Below are 13,168 nucleotides of genomic sequence, written 5' to 3'. Positions count from 1 at the left end.
ACCCCAAGCCACATGGATACATAAACACGCTGAGTGTGGGTTGGCTCAGTCTTCAAGAATAGAGATCTTACAATTCAAACAAAACTAAAGGTGTAAAAGGCTGTAGTCATCTCAACACCTCTACGGCTGTGAAACATGGATCTTACAATGCCTAGACATCAAAAAGCTGGAGTGTTTTCACCTGCAAAAACTATGCTCTATCATGAACATCAAGAGGGAGAGCTATGTCTCCATTGTTGGAGTTCTCGAGAAAGCATGTGTTAAAGAGTGTATTGGTTGTTGGCCATCGCCTTAGATAGAGAGGGTATGTGCGCCGTATGAATGACGCAAGACCACCATATCAGATCCTCTATGGTGTAACTGTTCCAATTCAAGACCACAGAGTACCCCTCGAAACACCTCAAAGCTCCACTGAAACAAACCTTTAAATATAAAAGAAATAAACCCGCCATCCTCGGAAAGCACTCACCAAGGACCATATACTTTGGCATCAAACTGTCTGCGCCTCAATTCAACACTTCAACAAGAACACTGCAGACATGAAGAATGAATTGACAGGAACAAAAACTTCGCCAAACGCAACCAAGATCTCCCCCGTCCCTAAGGTGCACGGTGGGTGGACGTGTGTTCTATGCACGAATTGTGTGCCAGGAAGACACAGCGGGATTGGTGTATCAGTTCTGTTCTAAACTGGGCTAGACCAGAGGTGTTCGGCAGGGCACCCGTTGAGGCTAACACAGTGCGGCTGAGCTGGCCTGATGTAAATACGGGCAGTTTACGTAACAAGCATATGTCATAGTGAAGAGAGAGAGCGAACAGGGAAGTGAGGGAGCACTGACGTTCAATTGTGATTACTTGATTACTCAACGAAGTACTGATTGGAGCAGGCCTACATTATTTCAAATAAAACACTATAATCGCAACAACAAAAAATAACCTTTTCCAGATATTCCGGTTTGATTTATAATGAATTTGATATAAAAAGTCAGTTTTATTTTATATAAAGAAAATTGACACGTTATAATTTTTGTTACACAAACTACGATTTACAATTCCTTGGATGGGAATGATAGTATTTCCATTTAAAGAAGTAAAAATCTTCCCTGTTCACTGAATTTGTGATTAATAATATTTAAAATTCACCAGGTGTCCGGTGATAATAGCTAGCCTCTAAATGACGAGAGGGAGTTTCATCACGAGTGAGGACATCGATATTTACTATCCAAGATTAAAGTACATCAATAATGCAAATGTATCTAGCAGATAGATGTACAGTATGCCTTCAAATAAATAACTTCACTGATTTTATTCTTGGTAGGCAAGATTGGATTGTTGAGTTTATCAGATAATTTAAACCCAAACAAGCACAAGCCACAGCTTATCCACTTTAACTCCGTATTATATTAGAACTGTTTCTAAGGCACCTCTTAAATGCAATAGTAAAAACTGTAATTCATTACATACTTTATAAAATATTTGCTGTTGTACGCCTACCATAAACTGCAATGAACATAAATAACTTTCTTCTTACAACGTAAATTGAAAATGGCGTGGATTTCTGCCCTCTTTCTTTCATTATTTTCTGCCTCAGTTTCAAACTCGGGTATCACAGCAGTGATCAAGAGTGACAGGGAGAACTTCATGGCCTGTGATGTAGCCACGTCACTGTGGTTAAATAGCATATGCTCATCGCCTGCGGGATTTAATGCCCAGCATGAGCACCTCTGGGCTAGACGATCAATGATTAAATTAACAAGGTTATAACAAAAACTGACAGGGAGAACCCATCAACAACCCGGTGTACTTATACCCAATATTGGCTGAATCATTCAAAATGGCATCTCTCCCATATTTAATACTGATACTTATATAGATGCCTGTCATTGCTAACCACATCACAACAAAAATTACCCCTAAATATGCGATACTACAAGACGTGTACTTCGATTCGCACATAACCGGGGGTTTACGACTCCATATCCCATTTGCTTGATGTGGAAATGCAGTCTATCCAGATCATATTCTAAACAATTAAGACCAATTGTGCAACCAATCCAGGCCAACGGTCTAACCGAACCTGAACAATGGTTTTGCCCAGACCAATGTCACTCATTACGGATTGTATTCCCACGGCATACTACAGGCCTGTATACCACTTCGCAGAGTGGTCTAACAAATTCAGACCAAAGGTTTTGTCACTCAATGAGGGGTAAAGTGCCAACATGCCACGCCAAATTTGATTTCTCACTTACATGTCAATACGCAGAATTTACGTGAACAACTGGTAGCACTGTCCAAACAGGTGAAGCAGCCACTAGGAACAAAATAGCTTTGTTCTCCATGCTTAGTGGACCCTCCATCGGCATGCTGCTTGTTAGAACAGTGGACACCTTTCCCACTAAGCAGTGGCAATGAACACTTCTACCACACCTACATAAATCTGACCTAAAATTTACAAAATTTAACTTCTTAAATTTCAACTTGGGAGACAATGCTGAAGTCTCCCAACGTTGACACAAGGTTACGAATCGTACACATTAGTAAGGAAAGCACTATGCATATTTGTTTCCTACGGCCTCATTCATCAATAGTTTTAACCCTTCCCTCAGTCATCAGTAACCCAAAATTTAGTTTTAAAATCTAACCGATCATTAATTAAAAAGTAACAAACAACCTTACTTATGCAGAGAAGGCACAAGCCTAGTTAACGCACTTCACTTATTGTACAAGGAGGTGATGCTCTTTTATTTCTGTTCTCAGCTTACTTCACGGAATTACCATTAGGAGCATCTTTATGTCCTACAAACTGTTTTGAAATTATACAAAATTATTGCAAGAAAATTAAAGTTACAAAACTACTAGGGGTGTAAGACCCTGGAGTGATTACTCTTGTAAGCAAAGTGGGTAAGCCTCCAGAGTGGTTACGATTATAAGCAAAGAAGGTCTGGGGACATATGCTCCCCGGTTAGAGGTTTGGAAAGACAAGTTACAGTCATTAAATTACTTTTTTTCCTTGCCGTATGGGCAGTATGCATCGCAGCGATAGAAAAAAAACTCCTTGAAGGGAGCCACTGTTCTCATGACAGATTGGCCTGGATTTTCAAAGATAAGTTACAGCCACTAAAGAGCTGCTTCTTGTGTTCTTTTCTGCGCAGGTTGGTAACAGAAGCTGCCAGTTATGAATTCTGAGAATAACGTCATGCCAACAAATGGCAGTGCTAGTACCAGGTCAACTAATGGACAATGGCACGTGAAATATTTCATTAGGTTACAAAAATACAAAAATGATATGGTTCATGTTTGTGGGTTACTGTAGTCACGTCCTAGTTCGTGAACCATGGGCAACGGCTGAGTGGCCTAGTAAGTGGTCCTGAGAGTCGGGATACCAGTTGCTATGGAATGGGAGTGGGCATCTCGGACATATTCTGAGTCGTGGCCCTCCTTGTGCTCAGGCGGCTAGGACTACACAATTCACCGGTGGTCCATAACCCGTTAGAGGAGAGATCCTCACTTGGACTATGTGCAAGTAGGGCCGCATCCGGCTTCATGAATTTACCGAGCTCAGAACACTTTAAGCAAGAATCGGACCTATGGGAGTAATGGAGTCCCACTCCCATTTGACAGGCGAGGGACTCCTTGGAAACAACTTGGCGAACAAAATGGAATTCGATGGGGAGCTATCAATATAATGGGACTTATGGAAGAAAGAAGGTAGAACTTGCTGAGTCAGCAAAGAGGATGCATCTGGATGTGCTAGGAGTAAGTGATATTCAGGTAAGGGGAGATAAGGAGGAAGAGATAGGAGATTATAAAATGTACTTGACGAGTGTTAGAAAGGGAAGGGCAGAGTCTGGGGTAGGGCTCTTTATCAGCAATACCAATGCACGCAACATAGTTTCTGTTAGGCATGTAAGTGAGCGAATGATGTGGGTAGATTTGTCAGTGGGAGGAATTAGGACAAGAATTGTGTCCGTGTATTCACCATGTGAGGGTGCAGATGAGGATGAAGTTGACAAGTTTTATGAAGCATTGAGTGACATCGTGGTCAGGGTCAACAGCAATGATAGAATAGTGCTAATGGGCGATTTCAATGCGAGAGTTGGGAATAGAACTGAAGGATACGAAAGGGTGATTGGTAAATGTGGGGAAGATATGGAAGCTAACGGGAATGGGAAGCGTTTGCTGGACGTCTGTGCTAGTATGGGTTTAGCTGTTACGAATATATTCTTCAAGCATAAGGCTATTCACCGCTACACATGGGAGGCTAGGGGTACCAGATCCATAATAGACTAAATCTTAACAGACTTTGAATTCAGGAAATCTTTTAGGAATCTACAAGTTTTTCGGGGATTTTTCGATGATACAGACCATTATCTGATCTGTAGTGAACTAAGTATCTCTAGGCCTAGGGTAGAGAAAGTGAAATCTGTCTGCAAACGAATAAGGGTAGAAAATGTCCAGGACGAGGAAATTAGACAGAAGTACATGGATACGATTAGTGAGAAGTTTCCAACAGTAGACAGTAAGCAGGTTCAGGATATAGAAAGTGAATGGGTGGCATACAGGGATGCTGTAGTAGAAACAGCAAGGGAATGCCTAGGAACAACTGTGTGTAAAGATGGGAAAAGGCGAACATCTTGGTGGAATGATGAAGTGAGAGCAGCCTGTAAATGTAAAAAGAAGGCTTATCAGAAATGGCTCCAAACAAGGGCCGAGGCAGACAGGGATTTGTACGTAGATGAAAGAAACAGAGCGAAACAAATAGTTGTTGAATCCAAAAAGAAGTCATGGGAAGATTTTGGTAATAACCTGGAAAAGCTAGGTCAAGCAGCAGGGAAACCTTTCTGGACAGTAATAAAGAATCTTAGGAAGGGAGGGAAAAAGGAAATGAACAGTGTTTTGAGTAATTCAGGTGAACTCATAATAGATCCCAGGGAATCACTGGAGAGGTGGAGGGAATATTTTGAACATCTTCTCAATGTAAAAGGAAATCATCATGGTGGTGTTGCAAACAGTCAAGCTCATGGGGAGGAGGAAAATGATGTTGGTGAAATTATGCTTGAGGAAGTGGAGAGGATAGTAAATAAACTCCATCGTCATAAGGCAGCAGGAATAGATGAAATTAGACCTGAAATGGTGAAGTATAGTGGGAAGGCAGGGATGAAATGGCTTCATAGAGTAGTCAAATTAGCGTGGAGTGTTGGTAAGGTACCTTCAGATTGGACAAAAGCAGTAATTGCACCTATCTATAAGCAAGGGAACAGGAAGGATTGCAACAACTATCGAGCTATCCCATTGATTAGTATACCAGGCAAAGTATTCACAGGCATCTTGGAAGGGAGGGTGCGATCAGTCGTTGAGAGGAAGTTGGATGAAAACCAGTGTGGTTTCAGACCACAGAGAGGCAGTCAGGATCAGATTTTCAGTATGCGCCAGGTAATTGAAAAATGCTACGAGAGGAATAGGCAGTTGTGTTTATGTTTCGTAGATCTAGAGAAAGCATATGACAGGGTACCGAGGGAAAAGATGCTCGCTATACTGGGGGACTATGGAATTAAAGGTAGATTATTAAAATCAATCAAAGGCATTTATGTTGACAATTGGGCTTCAGTGAGAATTGATGGTAGAATGAGTTCTTGGTTCAGGGTACTTACAGGAGTTAGAAAAGGCTGTAATCCTTCACCTTTGCTGTTTGTAGTTTACATGGATCATATGCTGAAAGGTATAAAATGGCAGGGAGGGATTCAGTTAGGTGGAAATGTAGTAAGCAGCCTGGCTGTGCCGAAAGCCTGCAGTCTAATATCTTGGAACTTGAAAATCGGTGCAATGAGTATGGTATGAAAATTAGCCTCTCGAAGACTAAATTGATGTCAGTAGGTAAGAAATCCAACAGAATTGAATGTCAGATTGGTGATACAAAGCTAGAACAGGTCGATAATTTCAAGTATTTAGGTTGTGTGTTTTCCCAGGATGGTAATATAGTAAGTGAGATTGAATCAAGGTGTAGTAAAGTTAATGCAGTGAGCTCGCAGTTGCGATCAGCAGTATTCTGTAAGAAGGAAGTCAGCTCCCAGACGAAACAATCTTCACATCGGTGTGTTTTCAGACCAACTTTGCTTTATGGGAGCGAAAGCTGAGTGGACTCAGGATATCTTATTCATAAGTTAGAAGTAACAGACATGAAAGTAGCAAGAATGATTGCTGGTACAAGAAGGTGGGAACAATGGCAGGAGGGAACTCAGAATGAGGAGATAAAGGCTAATTTAGGAATGAACTCGATGGATGAAGCTGTACGCATAAACCGACTTCGGTGGTGGGGTCATGTGAGGCAAATGGAGGAGGATAGGCTACCTAGGAGAATAATGAACTCTGTTATGGAGGGTAAGAGAAGTAGAGGGAGACCAAGACGACAATGGTTAGACTCTGTTTCTAACGATTTAAAGATAAGAGGTATAGAACTAAATGAGGCCACAACACTAGTTGCAAATCGAGGATTGTGGCGACGTTTAGTAAATTCTCAGAGGCTTGCAGACTGAACGCTGAAAGGCATAACAGTCTATAATGATAATGTATGTATGTATGTATGTATGTATATATGTATGTATGTATGTATGTATGTATGGTTACAAAAATAAATTTGGCTTTTTGAGTAGGCGAGTTGAGTTCCTGACATTCATAATGAATGGATCTCTCTTCGAAAATGATTTTAAGCTAAGATTCATATATATTTACTCACAAACTTATGTGTTATATGCTGAAGTGTCTATGCTAGGTTTCTACCGGTTCATGTTACTTATACAAACCAAACATATTCCCAAGTATTGCCCAGTTACAATGCATAAATTCATCACTGAAATTATAGAAAATCAAGTAGGGTAAAGAAAATAAGATATCAGCACATAACAGAGAAAGGTCACATCGCTATCTCAAGATTAAATGAAGCACATTACTCACATCAAGAGATGGTATGGAAATTTTGACAGGTTGCCTCTTGAATACTTTGGTTGAGCTTTTCTCCTCCTTTCTTTCCAAATCAATATCAGATGAAAAGGTTATGGGCCGTGGGAGAGAGGAAAAGAGAGATCTATCTTTCCCACTCATAACCGTATCTTTTCCAAGTCCATCACTAGTTTCCTTGGGAACAGAGTCTGGTTTCTCCACCGGGGACAAATTACCAGTCATGTTACAGGAAACATCTTCAATCCTACTAACAGATCCTTCAGAAATAGAATCCGGATTTTGCACCGGAGAGGATTTACCAGTAGTTACGTCAACACTAGAACTTAAATCAGAACTTAGGTTAGAAGAAGGCACCAGAGAAACTGTGTCTGATTTTTTAATCGGTGAAGTACTACTCTCAGTAGAGCTAACATATGTCCCAGTGCACTCATTACGTATCTCCTCCTCTTCACTGTCATCACTATACGCAACAAGAGACATATCAGTTTACTTCTTAAACTAACAAATAATATGGGATAACCCTGTGCCGGAATAGCACTTTATGCATACACTTCGTTCCACACAACTAAACTTCACACAAAAATACTGCGAACATTACGCGAACAACAGGTGTATTCTAATTCGACAGGATCGCATGTACAACAAGACAATGACACAAAACACGTCCACTTTCAAGCCCGCCAAAATATCACATTGCATTCCAAGAAAGCAACCTCAGGAACGAATGAATAGTAAGAATATTCTGCACCAGGTTGTGCTGACAGTTTGCTTTACGAACCGTTGTAACCAACGAGCTAGAATAACATAGAGAGGCGGAAGCGCTGCCTGGGTGAACCTAATAGAACGAACGTCCGCCATGTTTCCTGTTGTCACACAAGCAAGGGGGCATGGCCTTTAAATGACGAAAAGTGTAGAAAATGCGCATTTTAGAATTGCTGGGGGAGAATTAAAGTCCGTGGCCGAAAGCTTGAAGCATGAAAGCGAATACCGCCACATCATCATATTGCGGCACGAGGCCAACATCACGATCAGTTGATTGTAGGGTAGTTCGAAATCATCGCACAGTGACATACGAATAGGCCTCGAAATCGGAACAAGAGCGTTACCCTGCTTGGCTGTTGTGGTTAAGCGTAAATTAGAATAAAAACGATGGACATAAATATTTATGACAGGAAACAGGGAAATATAATAGGTTACAACCTCATTCTGTTAATATTTTTAAAATTATTGCATCCTCATGGGTACTGTGTTCTTCTTTATCTGTTTACCCTCCCGGGTTGGTTTTTCCCACGGACTCAGCGACGGATCCCACCTCTACCACCTCAAGGACAGTGTTCTGGAGCGTGAGATATTGGGTCGGGGGATACAACTGTGAGGGAGGGCTGCACCTGCTATGCTGCACAGGGGCCTTGTGGGGGGAGAAGGAAGCGGCCGTGGCCATAAGTTAGGTACCATCCCGGCATTTGCCTGCAGGAGAAGTGGGAAACCACGGAAAATCATTTCGAGGATGGCTGAGGTGGGAGTCGTGCCCACTTCTACTCAGTTGACCTCCCCAGGCTGATAGAATCCCGTTACAGCCCTCGTAACCCTTTTCAAATTTCGTGGCGGAGCTGGGAATCGAACCCGGGCTTCCAGGGGTGGCAGCTGCTCACGCTAACCAGTGCACCATAGAGGCGGCCCATAAATACTTTACCACAATAATCGTTTAGTGTAATTATTTATTACAATTTGGGGGGATATCATGTTTCTCCCATTACCATATCATACTGGGATTACTAGCTTGAAAGTTGTCCATTATGAAGTGTGGCATAGTTTTAAAAACCAAGGCAACAGACATCTACAATAAAGGCTGTATACATTTCATAAATAGCAGTAAAATGCTGTATTTATCATACTTGGTGTACGTTTGAACGAAATAAGTGATTTTTTGTGGTTACGTTTTCTTGGTGGTGGGCGTTCCATTTCCTTTATTTGTAAATGTGAATGAAAATTAAATAGGGCTGGAAATGTACAGAGCATAAGCAACTGAATTGAGTGGGATACCATTTATCTCTTTTCGCCCTCACAACGCATTGTTCGGTTAATTCCTTGTTCTTTAAACGAAATCTGAAACAAAATTCGACAAATAATTACCGTGGCTATCCGTACTTTCGCTAAGCAAACAATAAAATTGATTTAATTACAAACAGAAATTACAAAAATGAATCTCGGCTATAATTCAGTAATACTTAAAGTACGATATATCCTTGGTTTTATTACTCCGATTAGTACAACCATACGCTGAACTTACGGCTGGCATTCTTGAAAGCGAGTATCTATCTTTTAACTTCTTAAAACTTAGGGAATTAAATTGGCATGCACGATCTCCCTGTCACCTCAACATATGTTCTCGCGCCAATTCGCTCTGTTTTGACAACCGTTAACATGGCTGCCCCTTATCAACTTGTTTCAAGCAGGGAGCGCTGATGTCAGGTGTACAGCCCCTCTATGTTCTTCTAGCTCCTTGGTTGTAACGAACCGTTGCCTACGAGATATACAAGGCCAGGACATAGCAAATACAGTAGAGACAATACGCGACACTTACGGATTTAGCCTTGTTGAAATGGGAGACAATTCGATGGTGGCGCTCCTAGTGACTTGACCTGAAAAGTTGCGCTAAATTCAAATATCAATGGAAATGCATATACGAAAATGGATAAATAAATTACGTCTAGAAAGAAAGTATTATTGAGATATGAAATTCGAAGTTGCTAAAGCAATTCTGGATAAATGAATGAAGAATTTTGTAAAAGGTTATTATTTAAAGACTGAAATTAGACATATAAACAAGATGTAAAATGGACTGCTGTGAAATGGGCTGATCGTTCATTTATGCATTACTTATTTTGCTTTAGCATTCCTGCCCGAACTTTTACGGTTATATTTGTCTTTTTTCTCATTTAAAAAACATTGTATCATCACATTAAGACACTTGTCAATAAAAATATCGGCACATTCCTTACACACATGATGCAATAAATTAACATTTAAAAGCTGGACAATTTTTCTCTTAACATGAAGCCTACTAACAGAAGGAACATCTATAAAATCCCGGATTTAATCTGAGAAGAGAGATAAAAGAAAGACAAGTATGAAAGTGTTGTCGAAAGTGATGCTTTGAGGAATATTTACGTACAATTAGAGTAAAAATGTAACATACCCCTGGCTGTATAGTCGAGGATTTTTAAAGTCGCTGGCCTGGAAGTGATCTGAACAGATCTTATAAATCTTATATAAGCGTAACGTCCCTTCTTTCTTGTACACCTTATCCAAATCACTTCTGTGACACTTCAAAACCCACAGATCACACCTACAACAACACATTGGTATTGAAGGTTAACTGTGCACTATACAATAAAATATGCGTATTATATTTTGAGCCAGTTAAAATATGGGTCGAGCAGGTCAGAAGATTATGAAGTACTCTAAAATTCTCTTTGTCACTGGAAGAATATATATGCAAACACAATATTACATACATTTTATTGTCACGAGGGTAGCGAAAGAAAGACCGCACATTCTTCTCTACTTCATAGTTACTGCAGCCAAACACAGCACGTACCTTTCCCCTCATGTTGAGAGGAGATATCAAGAAATGACACACGCTACTATTTAATGATGTCAACTCACTGAAAACGCATAAATAAACCAAAAACTTCACACACAAATACACGTGCTCTTATGACAGAATCAGTAGTTCTCAGGTCTACCTGCTAGAGAGAGCTCTAATAGCTGTCCCTTGATATCTCGCCAAGTGTCGCGTATTGTCTCTACTGTATTTGGACATAGTGATAGCTTCTTCTTCTTCTTCTTCTTCTTCTTCTTCTTCTTCCTCTTCTTTCGTGATACTTATGAACTCTTTTACTGTCGTCCAGCCACTATGCGAATAATAAAACAAATCACACGCAAGATAGAGTCTCAAAAGCATAGGATAAGTAAAGTTTTCACATATTAATGGAGGGGTTTAAAACTGATGTCCCTGAAATCAGTCTAGGTATTCACAGTTCACACATGAAAAAATTTTGCACTTTGTTCAAAATGGAAGCGGAAACATAGCGACCGAAGGTAGATAAGAGAAGTAAGAAGAGGACAAAAACATCAATCAGCTTGAAATATGATCGAGGTGTGGACATGTCACACAAATTCCCGTATGGAACGAAAAGTTTTTGAAGTTAGGGTGACAGGTGTAGAGGGGATCGCTCATGAAACTGTTGAAGGAGTGCAACTATGTAGTAATGAGGGTGACCTGGTGGCGTAAGCAAATAAGCAAAAAGAGAAGGAAGACATAGGAAAAAGCACAGGGACACAAAGGTGCTAATCTTCACACCGAAGTGACGCATCTTGGCGTCTTTTTACTACTCAAACACGACCGGGTCTACAATTGGGATAGACAAACATGTAAGAAATATTTATAAGGGGATAAAAATAAAAATAAAACTAATAGGGGGGTAAACATTGAAGGATTGAGGAAGAAAATGAGATAAATACCGGAGAATGTAGTGTATAGATAAAAGTACTAACCGAAAACAATAACACGCGATGTTTGATCTAGTTGACAAAAGAGTAACGCACCGGAAATACGTATGATAATGTTTGAAGCACGAGTATTGGGAGTGACAAAAGACAGTAGCTATGTGCAGTAGCGAGAAGGACAGTAGCAGCAGAAGTAAAGTCTAACGGAAAGCAGAAGAAAACTAAGATCAAAACAAAATGAGTGAATAAACTTACACGCCAGTGAAATAGGTCAGTAAAATAGTCCTGAACGAGGAATAGTTATAGAACCAATTGAGTATCATCAAGAAATTGATTAATAACTGTAATGATGTCAGGTGATATATCAGATAATAGACAAGAGAGACTAGTAGGAAAGGGAATTTTAATTCGTGTCAGACTAGTGAGTAACTTACGACGGGAAGCAACGTAGGCAGGATATTGAAAAAATAGATGGTTACTATCCCCTTCTAAATCACCACACACACAGGTAGGCTGGTTAACTAAATGAAAACGAAACTCGTATTGCGGGGCAAGGGAATGATTGAAGCGTAAGCGAATTATGTTAGTAATATGTCGGCGTATATAGGTGCCCTTGGAAAACCAAGGTTTTGTTGGAATGTATGGTTGAAGCTGATAATAATAAGTGCCTTTATAACGCGCAGATTGATTCCACTCATCTTGCCAGGACCGGTAGGCATTGTCTGTAAGACTAGGATAGAAGTCAAGAGGGGGTATAGCTACTGTGAGGGGGGAGAGTTGGAAGACGGCTAGCTTCTTTGGCGGCAAAGTCAACTTGAACATTACCAAGAATGTTGGAATGTCCAGGTATCCATACAAGTGTTATATATACGCCATTTCTTTCAAGGTGATATAGTAAAGATTTGACAGTATATATATACGTAAGTTTAAAGAGGGGGTAAATAATAATAATAAGGCCTGTAAAACACTTTTAGCATCTGGATAGATGGTAGCTTTTGGAAAGGAATGTTGTTGTATGTAAATTAAAGCCTGTTGGGTGGCAAACAGCTCGGCAGAAAATATAGAGAAAGTAGTCGGAATATGAAATCGTTCTACCGTGCTGGAGTCGCTAATAACGAAAGCAGCACCAACTCCTTGAGAATATTTTGCTCCGTCGGTGTAGATGTCGACACCTCTAGCAGAGGGGGTTATGCGTAGTCTTTTCAACATGGGAAAAGGAAAATCAGAAGTAGATGACGATCCTGAGAATAAAGATTTATGAGAGAAAATAATATTGGGTGTGTAGTGTAGGCTAGTAAATGGAATGGAGTACATGGGTAGTGTAGGAGTCCTGAGAATCGAAGTGCGGGATCAGTTTAAAGTAACATAAGCAGTATAAGTAGCTGGAAATCGTCCTAAACGAGGCGAACATTGTTGATAGTATTCCTGTAATAGCTGTAACTTTGGAATTAAAGGAGAAGACGAAAAGGCAAGCCTTTTTAGCAGATATTTTTGTGCGAGTATTAGACGTCTAATCACAAGTGGGAATTCACTTGTTTCTAATAGTATTGCGTTAGTAGGAGTAGTTGTAAGAGCTCCAATACAAAGACGTAAGGCATGAAATTGAAGGGTACTAAGCGGTGTAAGAGAGGTCACTAATGCAATGTCTATGATATGAGCTGAATAATCCAGAAAGGAGCGTATAGTTGCTTTATAT

The 13,168-nt window shown here is 40.3% G+C and overlaps 1 protein-coding gene across 2 annotated transcripts in view; it reads right to left on the bottom strand.

The window, feature by feature from the left end:
• The window catches only part of LOC136864914 (proline-rich protein PRCC), a 161,281-nt gene extending 153,503 nt beyond the window's left edge, over positions 1 to 7,778 (bottom strand). For both annotated transcript variants that reach the window (XM_067142327.2, XM_068226469.1), the window contains exon 1: positions 6,955 to 7,778. In XM_067142327.2, the coding sequence (XP_066998428.2) occupies positions 6,955 to 7,440 (486 nt within the window). In that variant the 5' untranslated portion in view covers positions 7,441 to 7,778. The remainder of the gene's footprint in view (positions 1 to 6,954) is intronic.
• Positions 7,779 to 13,168: the final 5,390 nt, after the last annotated feature.

This window comes from Anabrus simplex, chromosome 2 (assembly GCF_040414725.1).
Source record: "Anabrus simplex isolate iqAnaSimp1 chromosome 2, ASM4041472v1, whole genome shotgun sequence".
Taxonomy (NCBI): Eukaryota; Metazoa; Arthropoda; class Insecta; order Orthoptera; family Tettigoniidae; genus Anabrus; species Anabrus simplex.
The sequence above is the reverse complement of the archived record's forward strand: the minus strand, read 5'-3'. Positions and strand labels throughout refer to the sequence as shown.